Below are 27,079 nucleotides of genomic sequence, written 5' to 3'. Positions count from 1 at the left end.
CTGCAGAAATTTAATTTGTGCAGCAGCTGCAGAATCCAGCGCTACTAGTTTGGCAGATCTAAGACAATCTCTACAATGCAGGAAAAGCCTGAAATGCTGCTTTTACGGATGCTGAGAAAATATCAACCCTGACTAAAAATGTACTCCACCCCCATCAAAGGAAACAAATTGATTTGAGCTCAGCTCTTGGCTTTCATTCCATCTCTAGCTAAACAAACTTCAGTTTGACACACTTAGTTGGTCACCAATGGAAAGTCCATGGCTACAAAATCACTCCACAAGGTCATTTTCCCCTGTACAGATCTGTTCTATTTTCCAAAGTCAAAATGAAACTTCAGCAAGTTCTTGGTGCTCAGAGCTGTTAGGACCACCACACAAACAAGCACTGTATACATATGGATTTCAGAAGCAGAGCTTAGCTAGGGAAGTGTTGTAGAAACAGTTGCATGTCATTATTCATTACTGAAGGCATTTAATTCCAAACGAACAGTAACTTATTTTTCCTCCTTAAGAATCCTTGGGGAAGTACTCAATATAATTATATAATGCTTACATTCCTGTCTGAACAAGGATGTTAGCTCACAAAAACAAAAATGTGCGTTTTAAATGAAGGAGGTAGGATCTTACAGGATTTTTTATTTTTATTTTTATTTTTTTTTACCCTTGGAGCACTATGTCCTGCAGCTCTGGAAGGCAGAACTAACAGATCTTACACTGAAAAAGCAAATTTTCTCCTCAAACAAGATTTAATACAGGGTTTTTTTTTAAACCCTCCATATCATTCACACAGCAATAAATGAACAAACTTCAGATCTTCTCTGATGTTTTGCTGTTAAAGCCTTTTTTCTTTCTTGAATTGTATCAGCACTGCATTAAGTTAAATTCAAGTCTTTTAACTTTTTCTAGAGAATCTTCAACCTGGAATTTTGTTGCAGCACTGTCCACATAATTTTTCCTCTCAGTTTCCCTCTTCAAAGCATTCATCCTTTCTTTCAAATTTCTTTTTCATTATTTTCCTACTTCTGCCTCTTATTCCAAACACCCAGAGCAACCATATCAGCAAAAGCACTTCCCTAGAGTCTTTGTATTCATTATTTATACCTACATCTTGTCTATCAATTCACAGAATTATAGAATCCGCTAAGATCATCCAGTCCAACTGGCCACCTACCACCAATGCTGCCCACTAATCCCTCAGCACAACATCTACGTGTTTCTTTAATACTTCCAGGAACTGTGACTCCATCACTTCTGGGGCAGCCTCTTCCAATGCCTCACTACTCTTCCAGAAAAGAAATTTTTCCTAATATCCTTCAATCTGAACCTCCCCTGGCACAACTTGGGCCATTCCTTCTCTTCCTATGGCTAGTTACATGGGAGAAGAGGCCAACTCCCATCTCACCAGGTGAGTTTGTAGAGAGCCATCGGGTCTTCCCTGAGCCTCCTCTCCTCCTGACTGATCAATCCCAGTTCCCTCAGCTGCTCTCATGAGACTTGTGCTCCAGACCCTTCCTATCTTCTTTTTCTTTCTCTGGACATGCTCCAGGGCCTCAATGTCTTTCTTGCAGTGAGGGACCGAAAACCAAACACAGAACTCAAAGTACAGCCTCACCAGAGCTGAGCACAGGGAGCAACGGCCATCTCCCTGCTGCTGCTGCCTCGCTTGTCTTCACTACTAATTTCCCAAAAGGAAGCAAAAGAATAACTTCAGCATTCAAGTTTTGTCAGAACTAGTAGGAGTTTTGCACGGATGCTTTGCAAGATTCTTTTCAAAGCAGTAAATTTCATCTTTACCTACAAAGCTAAGATTAACGTGTAGATTTGCTGAGTAGCTACAGTACATTAAAAATTATTTTAAAATATACCAATGGGAAGTGGTAGTTCCACACATTGAAGAAGTTCAATTCTGTTGAAGAGCAAGGAAAAAAGTTGTCTTTGTGGGGATGATTCAGAGAAAAGGAACTTCACAGCATTTTATTACATTCTGTAGAAACCTAGTCTGAATACTGAAGACAGAGAAGACATTGGTCCAACTTCAGCAATTCTGATATTTCTTCATTAAGCCAGTAACATGTTTAATGCTACCTACCTGAATCATCAGCTAATCTGCTGATTCTCTCCAACACAGCAATACAATCTCTCTCATCATCACTGACTTCCTTCAAAGTGTCCAGTAAACTTCGTGCCACCATTTGCCTAGTTTACAGGAAAGATTTTAAAAAATAGCATTATTTGTATCCAGAAATATAGCTAAATCATACAGGTTTCTTAAACCAAACAGTAAAGTTTCACAAAGATTTACTTTCAACTCAGTAAATTCAGTTAGCACTGCTCTGGGAATTCTTTATTCCAATATTCAGCATAATCTTTAAGAATATTAACTTCAACCGTAGCATTTATATACACATATATACATCCCTGGAGCTTACAAAGATAAAAGAAACCAGTCACAAACTTAAAAAAAGGTAAACATCTGACAAACGAGCAAACCAGATCTTAAGTCAGCATCAACCTTCCATCCTCACCTCTGAATTCCCTCACTTGTTTCTTAAAAAGCGAGACAACACAAGTAGATATTCTTAGAAGTTTTAAACACAATTATGAATTTATCTTCGTAAACACAGTGTGAACTCTTAAGCTGAAGATTTCCAAACCAGTGATGGCCTTTAAAGGGTAAACTTGATTCATATTCAATGTAGAGCAGTGGGTATATTCTGTGATGATAAAAAGAACAGAAACAAATGCCTGGGACACATGCACTTGGGATAAAAGAGAAGTCACAAAGGAAACACAAAACCAATCTGAATCATCACTTCTAATTCACAAGAAATTTTTCTAAGGCTTATTTTCCAAGCGATGCAGCCAAATTTGAGTGTTCATTCTGTAAGGGGTCTGCTGCAGTCTAGCTTACAAAGTCATACCCTTCAGCTACCTAGAGAGCCCTAAACCCTGAGTTTTTAAACAGTATAGCTGACAGCACAGCAAGTAACCTTTTTTCTCAGCAACAACCTGCAATGATGTATGGCTGTCTCTACCTGGATTTCACTCTGTGTGGCTCTGTAGGTTGAACATCAGAGAGCAAGCAGGATTATTCCAACAATGAAATGGGCCAAGTAACACTGTCCAACATGCTGCTAGCTCTTGTATTGTCCTTGAGCTGTTTATTAAAATGCTAAAGCAGAAAGGGTCAAGTGCCAAAAAGTTCCAGAATGGACAAACAGAAACACTGTTAGGAGACAGCCTAGATATAAGCACTGTTGAAAAACAGCAGTGCTGTAAAACAGGAGCAGAAGGATAGATTTGATCGCAGCAAATGGTGAATGTGAGCAGTTGCCACAGATGGTTACACTCCTAATGTACAGGGAAAACCTGAGAGCTTTTGTTCTATGCAATCGAAGAAAAGCAGGAGGCATTCACGGATTCCTGAAGTTAAATAAACATTTACGTTTTCCCAAATTTAAATACTTCACATCGGTCACTCGCAAAACTATTTTAAATTAAAACTGTTTTACCAGCAGATGAACAAAATTCTCTCAAAGAAAAAATAAAACCAATTGCAAAAATACTCTTTTAAGAAATTTCCTTTTCCTCACTCTTTTCAACTTTCAACTTGGTAGAAGTGCCACATCTCTACGCAGAGATCTTGATTTTCAGTTGGAAGTTGAGCTGTCAGAATCCTAACAGAGGGAAACACTATGTGACACACTAACCTAGAAGCAGAGTTGACTTGGTCTTTTAAAGGGCTGGACAGCTCTGAAAAGAGAAGAGGAACATATGAAGTAGATTTCACACATCAGCCTGCCTGGATGCATCTCTCTCCCACAGATTAAATGTTATCTCAGAAAGCAAGAGACACGACAAGTGATCTGATGTGTTGGAAATTCGTGCCTACTGATACAGATGCAACAACAATCCAATCGAGTGCACTGTCAATAATCTTCTACCCTAGTGATCCAGAAGAGCTATAAAGAGCTAATCACCTAAAGCACCTTCTCTATTCCAGATACAGCTTTCTTACATATTTTTAATCTATTTAAGACAACATCCAATCTATCTGGTGCAACAACAGACCCTGGATCTTTAACTTGCATTTGCACTTAGAGAATATCTCTCAGCAAGGACTCAGAAATACAAAAACAGTCTCAGCAAGTAATGAACCACAATAAACAGTGTTATATCACACCTGGCTCCTGGGAACTATGGATTGGTTTCTAGCATACTGGGAGATCTGTGAAGACTCATCACCTCATAGAGCTTTGTTAGCAGCATTCTGAACTGTGGTGGCTGTAAGCAGTGCTAGCTCCTGTGAGTTGGACAGATGGTTATGCAAAAGTAGCCACCCTGTAAAGTGAGAGTCACAAAGTTTCTAAATAGATGAAAACACAAATCCTAGCTTGAAACAGATATGACTTGCTTATTAAACCCACACTAAATGACATTCAACTTTTTCCATGGACTGAAGGTAGAAGATAACCCCCACCTGCACCCAGGTGGTACATTCTCACTGGAGTTTATAAAAGAATCAATGCATTCATTTTTGGTTTTAGTAGATTCTGGAGAAAAGCATCAGGACAAAAGGCAAAAGGGCAAGCTAGGCTCACTTCTACAAAATACAATTTGGTTGGCAGCCAATAATAACAGGGTAATCTTCAACTCCATCTGTCCAGTGTTCCAGAAGATGGTATCCACTCGCGTCCCCTTAAATATCATAGATTTTGATTTAGTTCTGCCACTACCCTGACAATCTGTCAAAATTATTCATGTGCTTCCAAAGCACAAACAACAGGACATAGAGCTAAACCTACTTCACATTTGTCACAGGCCAAGAGCCAGCATGTAGGCAACTAATGAGGAATGACTGGTGCCCTGCAAGCACTTCAACATGCTCTGTTTGCTGGAGAGCAGAGAGTAAGGAAGGGTCCCCGGTGCCCTAGCAGTCTGATTTCCTCCTCGTGCAAACACCGGTAGTCTAGCTACAAAAAGCACACAGCAGACAACTGCAAAGAATTATCAATGCATAATAACATAACATAGGTCTAGTGGTACCTGCCCAGCAACTGCCAGGTGAGTAGCAGGTGAGCACTTGTGAAACTGGAACAGATGTCTCTGAAGGATAATTTGTCTGGTCTAGATACTGGTGCAAATGCAAAAAATGAGTGAACACATTTCATCTTCAACAAAGGCAAGGAGATACCTTTTGTGACAAGGAAAGGAGGAAGAGGTTTTCTTTAGGGATAATGACAACTCTCCATAGACTGAAATCTAACAGGGAATCAGACTCCTTCAAATATGACACAAATGACTCCACCAACATCAGTGATGGCAACGTAAGGGGTCCCAATGGCATTCTGCTCGTGTTAAATCCCTGGTTATCAGTACATGACCTATGGACTAGCAATAATAATTTTGTGCCATCTCCCTCCTGCTAGGGTTTGGGCAGTGATTACCTCTAATGAGATACCAAGGTCCACCGAGAACCCTTTCAAGTTCTCAGCACCAGCCAAATCTTCTTTACTGCAAAAATTAATAGAATTGCATCTTTCCACTTGTAGTACCTGATTACTCCAGGTGCAGAGACTTACTAGCTGTCCTGCCAAGTGAAGCTTCAGTTCGTTAACACTACATCTGTAAACTCTCAAAATTTTTTATTCAGTATTTATATAGATTTCTTCATTGTATGACTGTCTCCTAGACAGCAGTGTGTTTATTTGTTCTTTAAATAGGTTACTGGCCAAAGAAAGGGCAAAGACCAAAGGCACGAAGTACAAGTGCTTTAGCTTTTATGTGCAAAAGTGGAAGACAATCAGCAAAGTTCAACTTCATTTAAGATTTTTTTTTTTATCACCACATGTGGGAAGAGCTCTCACCACACTTGAAAAACTGATGTACTTGCAATTAGAATATTTGTAGACACCTATTTCACTGTTGATTAGCAAAAGAAGAAAATGGGGATAGATTACACTCTGCCTTTATATCCATGTGCAGGACACAGATATTTTCAAGACTGTGCACAAGGACATAATTGGAATATACAATGATATATTCCAAGAGTAGCTATAAATACTTCTGCACGCCTCATTCAATTCCCTTTCATACACTGACCTTATTTGGAATCTTATAGTGGGAGTTGTAAGAGGTGTAATTACTGTATATCAACCATAGTTATTAGCCCTTCAATACATTTCTACTACAGAATTTAAATGACAAGAGTTCATCTCCATAATAGGTGCATTTAGCTAGTAAGCATAGCCTTAAAAAATAAACTTTCTTTGCCCATTTTCAGACAAGTTCTAAAGTCCTCAAGATTGGAGGACTTGTCATATATACATGAGTATCAGTAGTATTTCTACTACTGATTATTGAAATAGCAATCTCAAAAGCTATTCTGAATCAGCTCCTAATTTAAAAATCATCATCTTTGTACTTTTCTTAAAAAGCAAGGATAGACGTACATTTGTTGTTACAAATATCAGGAGCACTGTTGAATTAATTCTTAGTGCTTTGAGAAAACTCTGACACTTGATTGTCAGGCATATAGGATTTTATTGCACACTTCTAAGCTAAGTTAAACTTGAGGAATTTTTCTTCGGTATGTATGTATCTGCAACTCTGTATTTTGGGGTTTGTTTCTTTTTTACTAGATTTTATTGTGACACATGGTAAGATCAGGAAGACCAAGGAAGCAAGAAGTCAAAAATTAGATGAAATAATCTAACACATCCTACAACGACAAGCTCTTTGAGACACATCCTTGTCAAGATGAATGGCATTACAATTTCACCTGCACATCTTCGGCAAGTTTGTCATTTCCTTATTGTCAGTACTCACCAAAAAAACAGAAAAGAGAAAGTTTACACTGGGCTTGGCTGCACAGAAAAGAGAGGAAGTGGGTAAGAAAAAAAAGATAGGGCAGATGTAGATAACCAAGTCCTGAATCAGCTTCTTGACTATAATCTGATTTGAATGAGAGTAAGGCAAGGTAACCGAATCATAGAACGGCTTGTACTGGAAGGAACCTTAAAGCCCACCCAGTCCCACCCTGTGTTATGGGCAGGGTGGCCCCCAGCAGCTCAGCTGCCCAGGGCCCCATCCAACCTGGCCTCGAACACCTCCAGGGATGGGGCACCACAGCTTCTCTGGGCAGCTGCGCCAGCGCCTCACCACTCTGAGAAAAGAACACCTGCCTAACATCCAAGCTAGATCTCCCCTCTTTTTGTTTGAAACCATCCCCCCTTCTCTTACGACTATCAGACCAGGTTTACAAGGGAGATCTGTCTGAAGCTTAGGGAAGGCTCTCTCTTTCAAAGACTTATGATATGTAGAACAGCACAAGAGATGAAAACAGCTTCCTGTCTCAGTGGGGATACTTCCTGCATGCCAATTCTAATTTTTAAAATACATGATGAAATTAGGTTCTTGGCTCTTCAAAAGAGAATTGGAAAGGCTTACAACATGACTTTGAGATACTGATCTGTAATATTTAACAATTATGCTTAATTCCTTGGAAATAAATTGACCCCTCAGCTCCAAAAAAGCCTCATGCCATAACAGAGCATATTTTCTAAAATTTCTAGATTTATTGCAGAATCACAACAATATAAAATCAAAATGGAGTCAGGAATAAAATAATCCCACTTAAATAATTAACTGCCTTATACAATACAAAAAGCAAAATCTTTCTGATGCCAATCTCTCTACCACCTGGAGTCTAGAAAACGAGAAGGCTGCCTTCTACAGACCATATTAAATAACCTGAAAGCATCCTGAAACATCCTAAAGACACTATCGCCACTTCTGGGATTTAGATGAGTCACAGAAGATGTCTGCAGAGATGAGGCAGAGCATTTCCAGACTTCCACATTCTGTCACAAGCAGTACTGTTCCAACAGAATTTCCATTTTAGTTTGCTTCCATTTAGTTTTTATCTGTGCTTTTATTAATAATATAATCTTTTATTCAAATCTGTCACATATCCTGCTCCTCTGCTCCTTCATTCCTTCTCACAGCTGAAATTCCAGCCAGCAGATAGGCTCTGCTAGGACCCCAGCACGAGCACACAACAGAACTCTTTTGCAACTTCTTATGTAATATTCTCCAAGGGAAAAACAATGAAGTACTTCAGAACAGAAAGCAGCAAGTTAAGAAGATGACTTAACAGCGTCTACGTCAATAGCCAGGACTGATAATACTGACAAAATTCTGCTGCTTTGGTTTGAAGAGAAAGAGCAACAGTAATTCTTTAAATTGAGATTAGGCTGATGAAACAAAAAGGATTTGGTCAGGTACCATCTTGCCACTCAAGCAGATAGACTGGTGACTGTTGCACACTTCTGAGACTTCCTTGAGAAGCAAGTTAATGACAATAAAGCATAGGAAAATCCTTATAAACAGTGGAGATGTAGATCACAACATGCCAAAAATCATTACAGCATCCACTTCCACTGATGAGAAAGCTGGAAGAGAATTCCCCATCTTACTCTCTTTTCTCAGGTCATCTTGTCAGAAGTTATACATTATGTTTAAATAAAGAGGCAACTTCTCTTTGCAAATTTAGGTTTTATCTACTAATATGTCTTAAGACCCAAACAGATCAATTTCCATTTTAAGCAACCATTTTGACCCTCAGACACCAACTAAGAAATCACAAGTGCTCAGGAACTGACTCAAAGGAGACGAGGCTTTTGCAGTAGTCAGCAAATACAATTTCAATTATTCATTCAGTAGCATCATATGCTGCAAATGTGGTACATATGCAGATGACTAATCAGACAAAATGACAATAAAACCAAATGAAAAAAAAAGAATACTTAAAATGGCACGGACAGACTTATTTTTCCTTTTTAAGAACACTAAAAGGGAATTCATCAGTTTAATTGAAGAAAAAAAAATCTTATCCAAATTTATCCGTGCTCAGTGACTAACCTTGGGCATTTACAACTTGAAGCTTGAACACACATGGAAGTTTGTCACTGAAACATGGTTTTATTAACTCAATCATATAACAAAATCTGAAGCTACACATAGATAATTGGATGCGATTATACCATTTTAATGAGCCATAAATTAAGCTACATTTAAGCTGTTTTCTTCAATCTTTTGTCCATGAAGCACTCCATTTCACCTCTGTATAGCAAAAATGTCTCCAGTATTTTCTCAGACTGATGCTAAATCATCACAAGCTGTCTGTAATCATTCATGTTTAACTGCTACTCGGTCTTATCACTATAACATGCAATTATCTATATTTTCTTATACCACATGAAGCACCTAGGCCTTATGAAGCATCAATCAACACGCTTATACCAGCAAAAACAAAAAACAAGAAAAGAGAAAATTTCTTTATTCCACCCATTTTCCCCTGCAGAAAAACTCAAGCAAGCAGAGGATGTGCAGAGCTGGACAATATCATCAAAAAGATTTAAAAATCCTAAGCTTAAGCTTATGCATGCCTCATATCCAAGTAAAGCATTAAGACTCCTATTCTTGTTTAAAATTGAAGACACAACTTTGGTTTCCGAGTTTGTTCTCCACCTTACTGGCTTTTATTACAGGTATTTAATTGTGACAATTTATAGGTCTAAAAGGTTATCTCCTCTTCCTTTCCTCTCCAAGAAACTGGAATAACAAACACCCCTTGTGCCTGACAACGAAAAATACAACAAACTTGCAATTTCCAAAAAACAGAAAACTTTAAAATCAGGCTTTTCGGAACTAATTTATACGTACAAATTTATGCAGGCTATAAGAAAAATCGTAACGCATTTGTTAAATTCAGTTAAATCGGAAGGAAAACAAACCAAGATTCCAAACTGGAATGTGTTTACATATGGAGTATGGAATTTTAAGTACGCTTCACATGACTGAAGTTAAGAACATGGTTAAATCCTTACAGAACAGGGGTCATGAACAATAAAATAGAGAGATCAGTCTATAGGATGGTTGATCACAAACTTTTAATCCATTCATTACTAAATTAGAGAATTCAACGTAAAAGCAAGCATGCTTTAATGAAGATGTTCTTGGGAGGTCTACATTAAACTCTGTTAAAATGAAATACCAGAAAATGTCAACCTCAGTATATTCTGTACATTTCCACAATCTTCTAAGTCTTTACAGCTAAGATTACATGCTAGTAAATGTTGATTTTGAACTTCTAGATCCCATGGCAGTGTTTGTGTATGCAGACTTGTGAAATATTCTACAACACCTGTGCTGCTGAAGTGAAGCAACTAGGTTAGTGGCATAACAGAAATAAAAAAGGGAAAAATATAACTACAATATTAGCTTCAAATAGCAAACATTTTTTGTCACCAAGATTATTTTGCTCTCTGTAAGTAGAAGCAGTATCAGTAAACTAAGGGAGGAGTGGAAAGCAGAGAATTCTTAGGTATGTTTTTAAAAAATAGTTATTATTTGTATTTCGTGCAAATTAACTTCCATCAGATTTGAATGAGATGAATGGTTTTGCATATCGTTAGCCAGACAGAACATTAAAAAAGCATACCTGTTAAATATGTTCTCACTTGCAGCGTACTTGTCCAGTCTTCCCAAAGGCGTCAACATTTCATCTTGTGAGACAAAGTCCAGGGCTGAAGGTATAATAATCACATCAGACTCTGAGCTGTAGTCATCCACACCAACTATCAGAGACATCAGAAATACTCCTTACAATCACAGTAGTTTAATACTAAAATGATGTCTGTTGTTGGTCTGAAATACAGAATTCTAGGCTAGGCTCCCATGACAATACGTTTACTAACCACACTAAATCACTTCCTTAGTTTATCCAAACCCCAGAAAGCTTTTTCTATACAAAAATGATTATCTACAAATAGGATTAAATGAATTTTTAGTGATCTTCTCTAAATACCCAAACACGATGTATCACTAAATATCCACGGTTTAATCTGACCACCAGTATTCTATATACCTTACTTTTTTTTTTTATCAGGCAACTGACTTTTAGCTTTTTGAACATACAGCCTAAAATCATAGATGCAATTAGTCCAGAGATAAGAAGTTAATACAACATCATCTAACACAAAAGTTTTTTAAGAATGAATGAATTAAGCACATTTAAATGTTCAGATGTGTGTTGTTATATCTGACTACCAAAGTTCACCTGCTGAACTTTGCTGAACTACTAACCAGCTCATCAAAAAGCAACTTCATATTAACAGAAACCACAATGAAATGTAAAAGAGGTCCATGCCTGCTCTGTAGAGCTACTTGAAATTGGGACTTTGAAATACTACCATTTTTAGCTTCCAAATGCCCTCTAAACTACTCAAACATGCAACAAACACCCTGCAAATACAACACACATCTGCAAAAACCGCAGCTACAATTGCTTAGTTGCAACAACTACCCCAGAACACTTCTGAAAATACAACACTGCAGCACACCACAACTTCAGTCTGACCAAATCTATCTGAAAAGCTTATGGAAGATCAGCAAATATAAACAGATACCGTCAATGTAAAAGTCCAACAAACGGACAAAAGGAGTTTCATACAGCATTATGTAAACTGGTTTTGAGATATTGTATGATTAATTTCTGTGTTTGACATTCTGAATATATAAGTGGGTACTATGTGCTGAATGTCGTCTTTGTTGTATTTCAAATGTCAAAAGATCTAACAACAAAAGTTCTCTACAACAGTAATATTTTTTAGAGATAAACTGAGTTAATAGCATCACTTTACCAGCAAAAACAGTTCTCCCACCTTCTATGCTGAGAATTAATGGACACTGTTTAATTGCTCATAAATAAATCTTTGGATGTAGGCCCTAATTGTGCAGTTACTGATAGCATATAAAATCTTTAATCAAAATGAGACAAAGAAATTATTGGAAAAAGAGAAGGGTACATTAATGGTACTTCTTAAAGAATCTTACAAATTTGAACTTAAAAAATAGGAGCAAGGAAGAAAGCAAGCTAGGAGCTGTGAAAGACAAAGTAGACAGCAGGGCAGTCTGGGGACACAAAGTAGTGCTCTTGGATATACCTAAGGCAAGGGATAACAAACTGCTGAGGCTCAAAAAAAGGTCAGTTGCATAAAGCTGTTGCAGCAAAAAAGGAAAGCACTTGGCAACCCAAGGTTTACACAACTGTTTGAACTTCTGTTTGCCCAGACCTTAGGAGACCGAGCACAGAGTTCAGGTTTGTGGGTTTTGTTTTGTTTCCCATGTGTCAGGGCTTTTTGTTTGAATCAGTTATCACAGGAAAAGGTGAGGGAAGGTAAAAATGCACTGATGCAGCAGGTTAGATTTTTACACCAGGTAAGTTAACAAGGAACAGATCATTCCACAGATGTAAATTCAACTCGTTGATTCAATTGAATGCAGAAGTTTTCCTGCATTAGTAGCTAGGCCAAGACAGCTATGCCCACACCTTTCTCACAGAGACCTACCTCACTGCTGAACATGAGATCCTACTCACACACAGACTTTTCAAGGACGAAACACGTTCTGCGGCATCCATACACGAATTAAGTCAGATGTATATTCCCCACTGAAGAAAATGAACTGCATTCTCCTTTTTTTTTTTTTTTTTTTAATATCATTATAATTGTATGCTTCACTAGAGAGCCAAACCACTGCACTCTGATCAATTTCTTAACAGACCTAAATGAATACAGTTCAGCTGCTGGGGGGGAAAAGCATCACTTTAATAGTCAAGTGAAATTAATTTTTTAACAGGATCTTACATTCCTATTTCAAAGTCTGTAGATCAGACCATACATTTCAAAGCATAAACCAAGGAAAATATTACAAATATAGTCACCTAATTATGCTGTTAACTATCAAATGCATCAATGAAAAAAATACGCCAACCCTTATACCAACCTTCATTAGTTTTAGTTCCTTTGCTCTCAACTTCAACTTTGCATTCAGTGTTTCCTTTTCCCTTCTCATTAATTCTTGTCTAATACTCCCACATGGGTTTAACAAAGATATCATCTTAGCTGCTACAGAACATGAAGATGGCTCAATCTGTGTATGTCTTAACACATAAACATGCACCACAGCTGGCTGGATATCTGGTGCCTTTTATTTAGTGATCTGAATGTTCTCATACATTTTGCCCGGTGAAAAACCGTCTAAGTCAAACAAACTGCTAAAACCACCCTCTTTCAGAAATATCAATGGTAAACAAATGAGTAATTGTTTCCAATTCATTTGTTTGAGGTCTCACACTGGTTAAAACAAAAATTAAGATGTATGATTTGCCACTGCAGTGTAAAACGAAGTTTAGTGCTACAGTAGATTTGATGTGTTTTTGCTACGGATACTGAGCAACATCAGTCAATGCCAGCATTTCAGATTTCCTTCAGAGGAGATTATACAAACAGCATCATTCTAATACAAGCAACACGAATATCAACTGTGAAAAAGAGCGTGATTAAAATCAATCCCTGCATGAACAGACAATAGTTACAAAAAAGTACTGTTACCTTGTCTTACACATCCTTTTTCAATCTCACCATCGAGACACTGATTCAGGCAAGCTAAAAGGAGCATCAGTCCTCTACATTTGAAGGTTAATCCAGAAAGGTGTCAAAAAGGCTTAACTAAATATTAATACTGCCTCTTCAGCACTCCTCTACCTTCCACGCAACTCTGAGCACTCACCCAAGCACACAGTACCTTTTGTGCTATATACTTCATAAACACACACAAAAAACAACTTGAATACATGTCTTGGCTTGTTCAAATGTTGAACATTCAGATTCACTGCCACTTCAGAATGCATGCCAAGCAACAGAGCTTTCCTCTCCTCATGCAGAGACACTATAGGTCACTTTCCCATTTTTCTCCACCTTTTCAAGCTAGTACCAGGACGCCAAGACCAAATGCTCAGAAGGCCTTCAAGCTACAATCCACCACTGAATCAACTGAAATTAATGCAAGTTGAGTGCCTAAGTAACTCTGAATCTGACCTCAAATGTTACTCTCAACTTCTGAAAGCAACAGACCTGGAAGAGATTAGGAGTTCTGATAAAAAAAATCCTGTCCCGTTAGTTCAAAGTTGCTAATGGTGGTGGGGTAAGGACCATTAGTCAAGCAATGATGTGAAAATCAATCACAGCAATGCTACTTTCTATTTACACTAGAAACGAAGTAATGCAAAATGTATAAATGCATTAACATATCTGATGGTTTGGGTTTCTAATAAGTACCTTGCAAACTGCTCTTCAAATAAGCACTAGATTTTGTCTCAATATCTGACTACCACTGAGCTGCTGCATGACACAATCCAAATAACTTCTCCCTGTTCTTGTTTTTCCAATCGATCAGTTCTTTAGAAGTCTTCTGCATACGTTTTTTAAGGCTTGTCTCAGCCTTGCATCTGGTGCATGCTACATCAAGAATACAGTAAGACATACAACTGCCTATAAACTGCCTGGTTTATAGCAGGGACACAACAATTATTTGCCACAGCTATTACCATGGACCATGAAGCCACTTTGCTGAGACAGTTTAGAGGTGCTTTGTCAACCAGTGAAAAGCTTGGCTGAGAAGTCAGACACAAAGGGAAGTCTATTTACAACTCAACCCCCTTCAGACTGTGGCCTATGGGCCTATTTTCAAATTAGGTAATTTCTATTCTGCATCTCATCTTCACAGTATCTTTCACAAAGAACTTACAAAGATAGACACAAAAAGATAGACACAAAAAGATCATGTCTGAAAAAATATCTACTTTTTTATTTAGTAATACATGAATGACTTTCTACCAAAGACTGCTTAGCAGCAAAGTCTGTCATAATCTTCTGTATCTCCTATAAGCTCCACAGCAGAAACATAACCTTCACTTTGGCACAGAAATGCAGGAATGAGAAAATGGGCATTCTAAAGATGAGCGGTTCTTTGCTTCTCAAAGGTGAGCAACATGCAATTTTAAAGATTCAAGACTTCCATCTAGATCCCTCCTTTATCATCTGCATTCCCAAAGCATTTTCCAGATCTATTAAAGAACCTGTGGCAATTGCTACAAATGTAGCTAAATTGTAAGTTTCTGTTTAAGTGTAGTACAGGTAATTTGTTAGGCCACAAGGATGTTCAGGTCAATATAGCATTAAATGCAGAAAGGCCTTTGTTCTCATTCTGCTGTTCAAGCAAGTAATTTTTCTGCTTAACTGTAAAGTAAAAATATTAGTTCTACAAGCCCAAACACAGATATCATACCACAAAACAACTGTAGCAAATTCTGTTCTAAATCACTGTCTTCTATGAAAGAATAAATTCACCTTGCAGCCAGATTTCTGCAGAATACAAGTAGTATTCTCAGCCTTTCAACATTGTAAATACATTATTTTCCGTCTCATTTTCTGTAAGAGAATCATTTTGCATCTTGATGTTCTGAAAAAAGAAATCCACCACAGCAAGTGAGATTCTTAGTAGAGCATAGAAGCTAAACATCACTATTTACCCACAGTTAGAAAATCATTACTCTTTCATTATGCACTGTATTCCACCTCCAGTTCTGCAGACCAAAGCATCAGTCATGCTGTTTCAGTCTCATTTATAAATCTACTGGGCTGCTTCAATAACATTAATCAAATGCTATAGCAAATATTACCAAATTTGTTTGTTTTGCTGAGTTCCACCACCTTGCATGCCTGGCATCATTTATAGATAACCACAGATTCCACTCCCAGAAAGTGAGATCTGACCCACCTGTGAGGTACCACAGCAGAAAAACATAGCAGATTTCAAGTCCAGGTTTACCCTGAAATGTTATCAGCAAAAAAATGCCAGTTTCAACAGTGTTTGATTTTACTCAGCAATATACAAGACTGGTGAACAGATAAAAAGGATTTGTGGGTGATAATTCCAGTCTGGCCACCGTATTAGCAGAAATAAGAACCACACTTCGCCTTTTCTGTCTCACCTCCAGTCTCTCCCTTCAAAAATGAAGCACTACCCCCTCTTGAGCTCCTGCTCTGTGCATAGTAGATCACACCCACATGCACAGACCTCACTGTCTGCACTCCAGGCAGGGTGGGCTTGGGTTTGAGGGTGGGAAGGAAAAAGAGAGTGAGAACAAGCATGGAAAAAGGTAAGAAGAAAGAATTGCAAAGCAGTTCTGACCCAAAGTCACTGTGCTAACTGCAAGGCTTACCACATTAGCCCTCGTGCAGCACGTTCATAGTAGCTTGCTAATAGCTTGAAGCACAGACAGAGCAGACACATCAGAATAGAGCCTGACTACAGGCTTCAGGAGGGGAGCATCTAGCAGATGAAAGAAAGACACAGGAATCAAAACCAACAGCTAAGCCATTTACACACAGAACTTATGCAAGTAAGGCGCAGCAAATCTAAGAGCCACTAGACTAAACATAACAGATTAAGGGAATATTTTCATCTAGTAAAAGCCTTTAGAAAAAAAAGACAGTTATCAAACATGCCAAAGGAGTTGTCTTTCTCATCAAACGTAAGCGAAAACAAAGGGCAATACAAAATCCTTTAAGCAACAAGGACAGGTGCAGCTACAAACAGGTCCGGTCCATCTCTTTGAGGCAAACACAAGCAGCACTGCAAATACTGGTTTGCTCTGAAACAAAGGAAAATAAATCTCCGTCTCTTATTACTCACTAGCCATTAATTTGCACAACAGCAGAATATAGCTTCTACCGGTTCATGGTCAGACCCGCAACAAAAGCTAAGCCAGAGGAAACTGACACAAAAAGAAGGACATCCGAGCTCCCAGTTAAAACAATCAACAGTTTATATTTTGTCCACGGTTTCCTGTTGGGAGCATGTCACGCCCATCACCACAGTATCCAAGTCTCCTGTTATTTAAGCCCCCATCTATTGCCGCTTCCAAACAGCTGCATGCAATTAAGACTCCTGCAATGATGCTGGACTGAAGTAAGTCTGGCAATGCAAGCAAAGAAATTAATCAAAGGTACTTTCTTGTTCCTTGCAGTCAAAGCTGTCCATCCCCTAAATATGTAGCACTGCTACTCTGTGGCTATTTGAGAGCTTTCGCAGCATTATGAAGAGAACCCACTTCCATCTTCAGCCAAGCTGCTCTGCCTCATCCTATACCATAGGATGCACGCACTCACTCTGCTTGGAGAAATACTCGAGCCCTGCCCCTAATGGAGTATCTATTACACACAAGAACATCATGTTCACACTGGGTATACTTCAACCTTGGGCTAACAGAAGAGCTCAAATGGTCTAACATTATGGCATAAATGCTCTGAAGGTTTGTTCTAGTTCTGCAACGCTCTGAAACCATGAATTCTTACACATCGGCTACAAACCCAACTGCTCCACTTGATTCAGTAGTTTACTTTGGCTGGTTCACGCACAGTCACTCAAATATGCCCACTTAGGTTAAGCACTGAGAAGGCAAGCTCTGTGACTTCCACATACACAACCAACCACTGGCTATAAAATACAGCTTTGCAACAGATACCACCTTGCACTTCTTAATTGTACTTCTCCTCTTTCCACTAAAATCCTGAACAACATTCTTCAGACTTCTTCTGACAGAATTCAAGACTCTTAGTGGAATAAACCTTAGTGCTTCCCAAGCATTCCAAGGTTGAAATTCTTTCTGCAACTCCTCAGTCTGTTTTTCTTCCTGCAGTTCTTCATAATAAAGTGTGATCTACAGAAAAAGGTTAGGAAGTACTGAATATATTGGAGTCACTGTTAGAAAAAGAAAGAAAAACTATGATAGTTAATTTCAATCCTTTTTTTTCCCAATTAATTTCCTCTAATAGATCATACATACAGGCAAACTTGCACTTCAAGTATCCCTGCATACTAATCAAGCTGTTTCTCTTGCAGGCTAGAGAGGAAGGAAAAGGTGGTCTCTTTTACATTCAAATATCTGGGAACTATTTAGACACTATGGCAACAAGACAAAAAAATACCTAAACAGGCCTGTTTAGCAGAGAAAAGCATTCCAACATTTTGCATTATCATTCCTATAGCATGACACTTTTATTAACTAATATTTTTAGATTTTATGAAAATTGCATCCCAGACTGACACATATTTATTGTGCTGTTTGCCTCTTCTTATTCTTGGTCTTAGAAATAGTAAAGCAAACAAATTCACTTCACCAAACCAGTACTTCCAACTCTCACCATGGTTTTTCTGCTATCACAAACACTATTCACAGACACACACTGAAGCTTCTTTAAAGCATTGGACACAGTTTTAATGCCCTATTAACAGAAAGAAGTGCAATATCCCACCCAAACCAAGAAAAAGCCACATTATTTTTTCTTATGCTATACCTTCCAAAGCAGACAGAGAAATCCTACTGGTCTGGTTTCCTCCAGGGGAAGCTGTCCCTGGCTCACTCTCGGGTGGGCAGAATTTGTTATTCCAGCTCTCAAGGCAAAAGCTGTTTGTTACATCTGTATCTGCTAGTGCAACAAGCCATCTTTTGCAGCAACTACACTCTTAGAGAGAAAACTTTCTGCACATCCAAAGGGGAAGCCTTAGCAGGAAAAGACAAAACACATTTCATCCTTATCACGCTGCAGTCTGCCACCTCCACAATAGGTCAGCAGAAACAAGTCTGTGAACACCAAAGTCTCACTTTATCTTAAGACTTTGATAGCTTTCATCTCTTTCCTGACATTCTCCCTCCTTCCCCATTTTCAAGCAGGAAACGAGAGAAGGCAGAGAACACCTATAGCCGTAGGAAAACATCAGGACGAAACAAACCATAAGAAAACCCAACACAAACACCCAGGAGCCAGCAACCTTAATTGAGGATTCCTGCCAGAGAAGGGAACATAAAAGGTGGTTGGTGAAAAGTGTATTTCCACATCAAATGTGATGTGGCTGACCTTGGGAAGCTGAAAGCCTGGAAAATCGCCTCTTCTTCAATCCTCTGCTAGGTGCAATGGAAAAAAAAAAGCACATGCTGCTGCACAAGGGAGGTTCATTACCCTGTACTGAATCAAGAACAACCATTTCCTCACATCATCTCCTCCTCTCTGAGATCCTAAAACGCTTCTCAAGAAAAAGAGAAAAGCCGCTACCTATGTGAGACTGCTAAAACTAATTCCACAGGGACACAGCCATCCCCCTGAGTCTCCCACTTTCTGTGAGGATCAGTCACCACATCAAAGGGCAGAGAAATAAAATGAAGAGTCAGGAGAATTAAAACAGGACCTCCAGGGGAAACAACAGAATTAACACGTATGCTTCATTTGCACTGAAAACTGCTTATTAGATTCCCAACTGAACAGAGCGTCAGTCACACCAGAGAACTGACTCCAAGCACTGCAGAACATCTGCCATTAATTCCTGTTTGTTATTTTTCACAACTGAGAGGTTAAAGATTGCACACTACTGAAACGCCAACACAGTAACTCAGAATATCTTGGCACTCTTTCACCAGAGCTACGCCTCCGAGGAGACCAAGAGGCCAGCACTGCAACACAGCATTTGAGTGTCACATTGGAAGCTGAACTACATGGAAAGCTGGAACTAAGTCCAAGGAATGACCTGGTGTTCAGCCTACAAAGAACAAGTGACAGCGTAACAAAAGTTTTTTCTTCTCATTTTTCTTCTGTGGTAAAGCAACCACAATACAAAAGCTTCTGATATTACTGCAGGACAGGCACGGTGAATTTTAATAGGTAGAATGCATGTTATCTCAGTATACGATGCTTAATCTGCAGCAAAAAACAAAAAAAGAGAAGTTAAGGCACAGTATCAAGCTGTGACTGTGAGTTGACACCAGTTTTATTGGGAAAAAAAAAACCTGTGACTTTAAGCATAACCAAAAATAAATCCAAGAATGAAACTGAAATTTAAACACTTTAAACGGAAATAAGATTCTGTGTGGGAAAATAGTTGTGCACTTCCCAAAGACTAATAGAATAATTCAATTAATGCATTCGACCAATACAAGCTCACTGCTAACGCCAGCAGATTTGCTGACTGCCTGGAACGAGAATATATGGTCAGTGATAAACTAGCTTTCGACATCTGCAGATGCTCAGAGGGCACTTACTTCAGCTCAGCTAAATAAGTGGTTCATTCATTCACTGCATAAAAAGGCTAGAAAGACCCGCTATCCTTTTCCAGTCAATGCCAAAGAACGGAACACTCAAAGCAGATACCTATTAAACTTACTGGGTTGTCTTTTTTTTTCTTCTTCTTCTTTTTCCTGTAATCCTTTAGAACTGCTTTATCCACTAGTAAAATCCAACCACTAACAGTTTTCTACAGTTAACAAAGCTATTTATGCTCTTTGGACCACTGAATGCTAAGATTTCAGAAAACAATAACTACCACTCAGTTTTCCAACATGACAGTAAAGCTTCAGAATCTGAATGTCGAGCTAAACAATACTAAATACAGCTATTAAATCAGGATTTCTTTCCTCTACTGATTTAAATCACAATTACAAACCTGAATTCAGCAAAGCAATCTCATTTCACAATCTGGATTCTAATTACAAATGGCTGTTTTTCAGCATACACATCCTGCACACATCAATGAGCAGCCTGAAAGAAGCAAGCACACGGTACACCTGATGGCATCTATCTGAAATGATCGGTTCAATCTGCAGAAGCATCAACCCATCCAGGAACAGTCATAAATAACTTCTTATTCATCAGCAGAAATAAGTAATTCTATACTCCTTTTGTTTAGTTTTCAGTTATTTGTGTAAGGTATTTTATGCTTCTAGCTTACTACACTATTCCATTTCGGTTTTGTACGCACTAAACAAGTATTTGAACAAAAGCCACATTTTCATTTCTTACTTTGCACATACTACATCAGCTTTCAGATGCAAAACAAAGGAAAGCAACAGTCTAAATAACTGCCCAGTTGAAACTGAACCATTTTCTTATTTTGCACAGTGGCCAAACGGGATGGGGAATCTTTTTGCAAGCTTCCACTTGGAATCTTCACTTCATTGCCATTATGGACATTTTTTCTCCATTTTTCTTTTTTTAATCTTTACAGATGTTACACAAAGATTTACGTTATGTTCATTTCTACATGGATGAAATGCAATTGAGTGTCACTAACTGAAGGGTGGGGAGGGATGGACCCTAGAAGGGGAAGACACTAGAGCTAATAACAAAGTAACAAAGCTGTATTTCACAACAAGTACTCACATTTACCAACTGAATTTCTTTTATAACCCTCTGCAGGTCCTGCCAGCAAATACTCACTGAAGATTCTTTTTTTGAAAAACTTCAGACTACCAAACAAGGAAAAGCCACTGGCTGAATACGGGATACAAAGAACATCTTTAATTACTATCATAGCTTTTGACATCAAGAGCTACCTGCATAGAAGCAAAAAATATTCACTGGAATTGAAGAAATAAAATACTGAAATGCCACTTGCTAAGCTATGCAAATACTTAAAGGAATTATCAGAATAATGTACCATCAGGTGTAAAGTATGCATTCACCTGGAGAAATTTAAAAAAAAAGTCAAGAAAAATCAGAGCTTTCCAGTGGTTCCCAAGCAACCAAGAGCAGAAAATACCAAGCTTGCAAAATAGAAATGCAAAGCAAAGATGAAATTAATTATTTAAAAGTCAATCCAGCTGGTTTATCAACCACTTTCTAAAAGCCTTTCTTACAAAAGCTCCTGTTTAATCTCTGACCTCTTAAACAAATAAACAGAAGACAATTTTTAAATAGACCCTTTCCACACATATCCAGACCTACTATTCTACTAGCAAACTCACCGCTCTACCAATATGTACGAATGTTGCAGTTAACATGAATATTCGTCAAGTTTTCTGTAAGAAAAGGTACACTGCACTTTACAAGCAACGTTAAAACAGCACTCCAAAGATAAAATAACACTGTTCTCTATTTTGGGTAGGCCAGCATTCAGTGAGCAGGCACAATGACTGAGGGCTGGGACAAATTGTACAGTTGTACAAGTTGTTGATTATATTTCCAGTTTCGAGTAAAACAGAATCACAGCATCACTGAAGTTCAAAAAGCACACTGAAATCATCTAGTCCAACCATCAGCCCATCCCCACCATGCCCATTAACCACATCCACCAGTGCCACATCCACGCGGTTCTTGAGCACCTCCAGGGACGGCGACTTCCCCACATCCCTGGTCAGTCTGTTCCAATGCTTCACCACTCCTGAGAAAGTTTCTCCTAATATCCAACCTGAATCTCCCCCGACACAACTTAGGGCTGTTACTTCTTGTCCTATCTCTGTCACCTGGGAGAAGAGGCTGACCCCCTCCTTGCCACAATCTCCTTTCAGGCAGTTATTGAGAATGTTAAGGGCTCCCCTGAGCCTTCTCTTTCATTCTAGAGACCTTAAAGACAAAGATCATACAACAGCTGTTCTTAGCTCTGAAAAACTATGTTGATGCTTCCTTTATTACTTTTAGCAGCAACTGAGTATTGTTGTTTCCTCAGCTCCAGGACTTCCTCCTCCTGCTTTACAACATGACCAATAAAAGGTACCTAGAGTCACATCCTTGATATCGCATCCTTATTTTCTGCTGTACTTTTATTGTATTAGAAAATGGTGAATCACATTACTAATTATAATCATCAAAAAATACAGCTCTGCCAACCAGAATCAAACCTAGACTCACTGATGAGCTAGAACAGAGCACCCACTCTGCCACAACATGCTAAGCCGCACTCCTCACCAGAGGTCCAGCTTCGGACATCCAATCTAGATCCTTACATTCACATCTAGCCTTAACCACGCCTCCTGTTTTTTTCCCCCAGTGTACCTCACAGATGTTTTACTACCATTTGATACCAGATGAGTTAAAAACCCGAGGACAAAACACCATATTGTTCACTTTGATAAATAGCCATTCAGAGGATCTCAGTCTTTTCTTATAAATCACTTACTTTTTTGTGTTCAGTGCATTTAACAGCAGGGCCACAGCTGCCAGCATCACATGTGCATAAAAGCAAGAACATCCATTTTTCTTACAATTGCATTCCAGCACATCAGGAATACACCTCTAAACCAATTTCTAACCCCACTGCTCAGAAGAGCTGTGAACAGTTGAAATATTTACGTGTACTGCAGGGTGGGGTTCAGCCTTTGTAAGCCAGGCAAGAAACATGCCTTTTTGTCTTTCCTTCCTTTTTTTTCCAAGGCGTCTTTAACCTCTGCAGTCATGGAATGCAATCCCAAATAACACACGATTTGGGAAAACTCTCACAAAATGCATAAGACCAGCTGTTCATGGACAGAAAATGTGGTTATTCCCGAGGTATGAACCCAGTGCTCTTGTCCAGAGATGCACAGCCTGTGTAGTTTCTCTTTAGCTCACACTCACCACCTGAGCAGAACAAAACCATGTAGAATCAAGAACCATAAAAGACACACCGTGGCTGAATTACATCCAGACAGTACACACTGATTCACAGAGATTCCTGTGGAAGTTTTTTTGTTTGCTTTCAATACATTTAAACATCAAGCTATTCTTGATGTTTATGCTATACTTTTATCTCCTTCTGCCAAAACCTCGGTCATTTTTAATGAGGTTTCAGATTTTCAGATTTCTATCCTGCCTCCAGAACGCTCTCAGCTGGACTCAGTCATCTCTCCATACACACACACAGAATTTCTTCCTTTTTGAAGGCAAACCCATAACATTCACACCGCCATCAGGGAACACACAGACTCAGAATCATCTCTCCCATGATACAGTCACATCTTCCTCCACCTCCTGGCTGACAGGCGAGAAAAATCATCTTCTTCATAGAAACTGAATGCACTTTGAAAGCGTCACTCCTAAGGAAGCCCCCGCCTAACCACCAAATAATAGCAGGGAAAACTATCTGCATTTTCAACGATCAAAAGTGAAAAAGAAAAAAGAAAAAAAAAAAGCAGGGCCTCGCAAAAAAGGCTCTTTGTGTGAGGCAGCAGGCAACAAAAAGCCTCGAAACACAGGATCCCCACAATGAAAATGAAGACGGAACGTGCTTACAGGTAGACCTGAAAAGCTGAAACGTCACTCCCACGAAATCGTAAGCCAAAGAAAGAAGACTAAAGGAAAGGTTCGGTTTTCCTCCTGCCACCTCCCCGCGAGCAGACTGCCGTGAAGCAGCCGAACACCTGCACACAGCGACAAGCGCACCCGGGGGGCGGCTGCCAGGCGGGAGCCGCCTCACAGGGCCCGGCCGCTGCCTCCATCTTCACTTTCCGTGCGTTTTCCCCGCCGCCCGAGCTCCGGCGGAGCGGCGGACGCCGCTCACCTGAGCAGCGCCTCACAGCCCGCTCCACACCCCCGAGCCGCGCTTTGAACCGCGCTCGGCCCCGCGTTCCCTGACAGATCTCCCTCCCGACCCTCTCCGCATCCCTTTCGGGGGGCACAACCCCAACAAAAAGCCACCCACGTGCTCCCGGCTCGGCTCCGGCGCCCTCCTCCCCGCCCGCCGCGGCCATCGGAGCGCGGGGCGGTGACCCGCTCTCCCCGCCGACCTCCCGCCGCCGCCGCCGGCCGAGCGCTGCCACACCTCCCGGCGGGGCGGCCCCCGGCGCCCGTTAACCGCCGCCCCGCCCGCGCTCCCCCCTTCTCCTCCTCCTCCTCCCGACTCCCCACGCACCCCGCTGCACGCCGCCAACTTTTCCGCGGCGCCCCCGCGGCAGCGCCCGGCGGAGCCCGGCCGGCCCCGCACCCGCCCCGGTGTGCTTCATGTACAGCGGGGAGCGCGGAGCATGGCCTCCGCCTCCTCTCTCCCTCCCTCCCTCCCCCTCCCACAATGCACCGTGGGCATCCACGCTCTCAGCCACTTCCTCGCCCGCCCGCAGCCCCCCGCCGCCCCCCAGCCCCACTCACATCCGTCGATCTCCTCTTGCAGGTCCTCCTGAAGCAGCGACAGATCTGCGGGACACAAGCAGCGTGGGCCGACGCGCTCGCACCCCCCGCCACGCGTGCCCCGTCCCACCCGCAAGCCGGCCCCCCGCTCCCTGCTCTCACCGCCAGGGCTCAGCGCGCCCCGACCCCGCGCCTGGGGCTCCCGCCGCCTCCCGCGGCCCGCAGCCGGACGGGGGAGGAGGGGGCGCCGCCGCGGGAAGCGCTTCCCGAGCCGGGGCGGGGGCGAGGAGGGGGGAGGCGGTATGAGGCGGGGAGGGGGAGGGGGGTGCTACCTACCCGCCATCTTGCTGCAGCCCCCGCGGGGCGCCGGGCTGCATCCAGCCAGCAGCGGGGCAGCGAAGGGGCGGCGGGGCCGGAGGGAGGACGGGGCAGAGCCCGGCGCGGTCCAGGCCCCGGGCCCGGCGACGGCGTCTCCCGCGTCCCAGGGAGAGGCGCGCAGGGAGCGGGCGGGCGGAGGAAGGCGGGAGGAGGGGTCTGGGCCGGACACGCTGCCCCCGCCTCCGCCCGGCAGAGCCGCGCTCGCTCGCACACGGCACGGCCGCGCCGCGCTCCCCGCCCCTCGCACTGACTCACGCCCGGAGCCGCCCGGCCCTGCCTGCCGGCGGCGAGACCGGGGACCGCGAGGGCACGGCCGCGTGTCTCGGCCCGCTCACCTGGCGGGGTGTCTCCGCGCCTGACCTCCCGACTGCGCAGCCCTGCCGTGCCCTGGCTGTTGTGGGAGCCAGGGACTGCGAATGGAGCCTTGTTTTGGGCTCACTCGGAGAGAAGAGTCTGCGTGAGGTGGTCGCACCACAAAAATCCTCATGATGGGCTTCATAGTTACCTGGAAGGAGGAACCGGGTTTCCACGAGGTAGCCAAGTCAATAAAGTCCACGCTGAGAGCTCTGTGAGGTTACCCATATGGCAGCCGTGCCACAGAGCCCCGTTGCTTTGGGTCGATTCCAGAGGACTCGAGACAGCCAGGCCACCCTTTCAGTATCTAAAGAAGGGGACAGACGTTAGCAAGGTATCTTGTGAAAAAACAAGGGGAAATGGTCTCAAAATGAAAAAGAGAAGGTTTACATTGGATAGAAGGGAAAAAATATATATATGATGAAAGTGGTAAAGCACTAGAACACGTCCAGAGAGGTGGTGGATGCCCCCATCCCTGGAGACACTCAGCGTCAGGTTGGATGGAGCTCTGAGCATCTGACCTAGCTGTAGGTGCCCCTGTTCATTGCAGGGGGGTTGGATGGCCTTTAAGGGTTCCTTCCAATTTGAATGACTGTATGATTCACAGTTTGCAATTTGGGCTTGGGCTGCCTGGAGAGAAGGGTCCCCCTTCCCCCCAGGCCACATGCCACAGAAGTCCCTGCTGCAGCCTGGGAGTCTTATCAGTGTTCCACCATCTTGTTATCTCTGTAATGATCAGTGATGGTGTTACTGCACAGAGAATTTTTTTAAAAAAGTTATTTTTGCCCAGTTGTTTTTTGTTTTTATAGGATGCCATTTTGGTTGCTCAGTTTTTAATTTAATATTTGGTAGCGTGCCTTATGAGCTCCTTTTAAACATCATGCTGCTATTTTCCTTTTATTTTGTAAGTCAGATAAGGAATGAACCTCTACAGTCATTCCTTTACCATTGTGGCTGAAAATGTGCCATCTTTTAGAATGCATACATCCCTTTCTTTACATTCCTCTAGAGCAAGCTGTGCCTTGATTCACACTTATTCAATCTTCAGTGAAATCAGTGGGTCTACTGGATACTGTTTATCTGACACTTGCTTTTATTCATATAGATAACCTCAAAATCTGTGTAAATCAAACAAATTCACCACGACTGTGTTATACAAATCATGTTATTTTCCACCGGAGTAATTGAAGGGAATTTTCAGTGAAAACATTTGACATCACCAGTACCTAGTAATGCTGAGTATAATAGTATTAGACCTAGAGCCAAAAAACAGAGTATAACTGAAGACCAAAACTTCATCTCTTATTACTGTGAGTTATTTATGGAATGGTTTCTTTCTGCTTTACATTCTTCACACAGTCCAAGCCCAGTTTTGCTTCCTTTGAAATTAACAGCGGTAGCCTCAAAATGTTCTGTGCTTGGTTTTAATAAAAGAATAGAGAGCTCTGGTTTCTCTTCCCAACTCTTTACAGAATCACTAATGCATGCTAGCAGTAGGTCACAGTGGTCTGAGAGCAGCTATTGACTATTACTATCAAAATAAGAAAGTAAACTGAATGAGATACATAAAT

General features: G+C 41.1%; 1 protein-coding gene across 6 annotated transcripts in view; it reads right to left on the bottom strand.

Moving 5' to 3' along the window:
- The window catches only part of PPP4R1 (protein phosphatase 4 regulatory subunit 1), a 60,028-nt gene extending 34,673 nt beyond the window's left edge, over positions 1-25,355 (bottom strand). The window contains exons 1-4 of one of the 6 annotated variants that reach the window (XM_052703746.1): positions 25,113-25,355; positions 24,798-24,842; positions 10,505-10,640; positions 2,090-2,196 (exon numbers count right to left, since the gene is read on the bottom strand). In XM_052703746.1, the coding sequence (XP_052559706.1) occupies positions 2,090-2,196; positions 10,505-10,640; positions 24,798-24,842; positions 25,113-25,119 (295 nt within the window). In that variant the 5' untranslated portion in view covers positions 25,120-25,355. Of the gene's footprint in view, positions 1-2,089; positions 2,197-10,504; positions 10,641-15,254; positions 15,367-24,564; positions 24,681-24,797; positions 24,843-25,112 lie in introns of those variants that run through there. The other 5 variants (XM_052703747.1, XM_052703748.1, XM_052703749.1 and 2 more) reach the window with 5 other exon arrangements.
- Between the last annotated feature and the right edge of the window lie 1,724 nt (positions 25,356-27,079).

This window comes from Tympanuchus pallidicinctus, unplaced genomic scaffold (genome assembly GCF_026119805.1).
Source record: "Tympanuchus pallidicinctus isolate F22 unplaced genomic scaffold, pur_lepc_1.0 scaffold5, whole genome shotgun sequence".
Classification (NCBI taxonomy): domain Eukaryota; kingdom Metazoa; phylum Chordata; class Aves; order Galliformes; family Phasianidae; genus Tympanuchus; species Tympanuchus pallidicinctus.
Note: the sequence above shows the minus strand (reverse complement) of the source record. Positions and strands in the feature narration are given on the sequence as shown.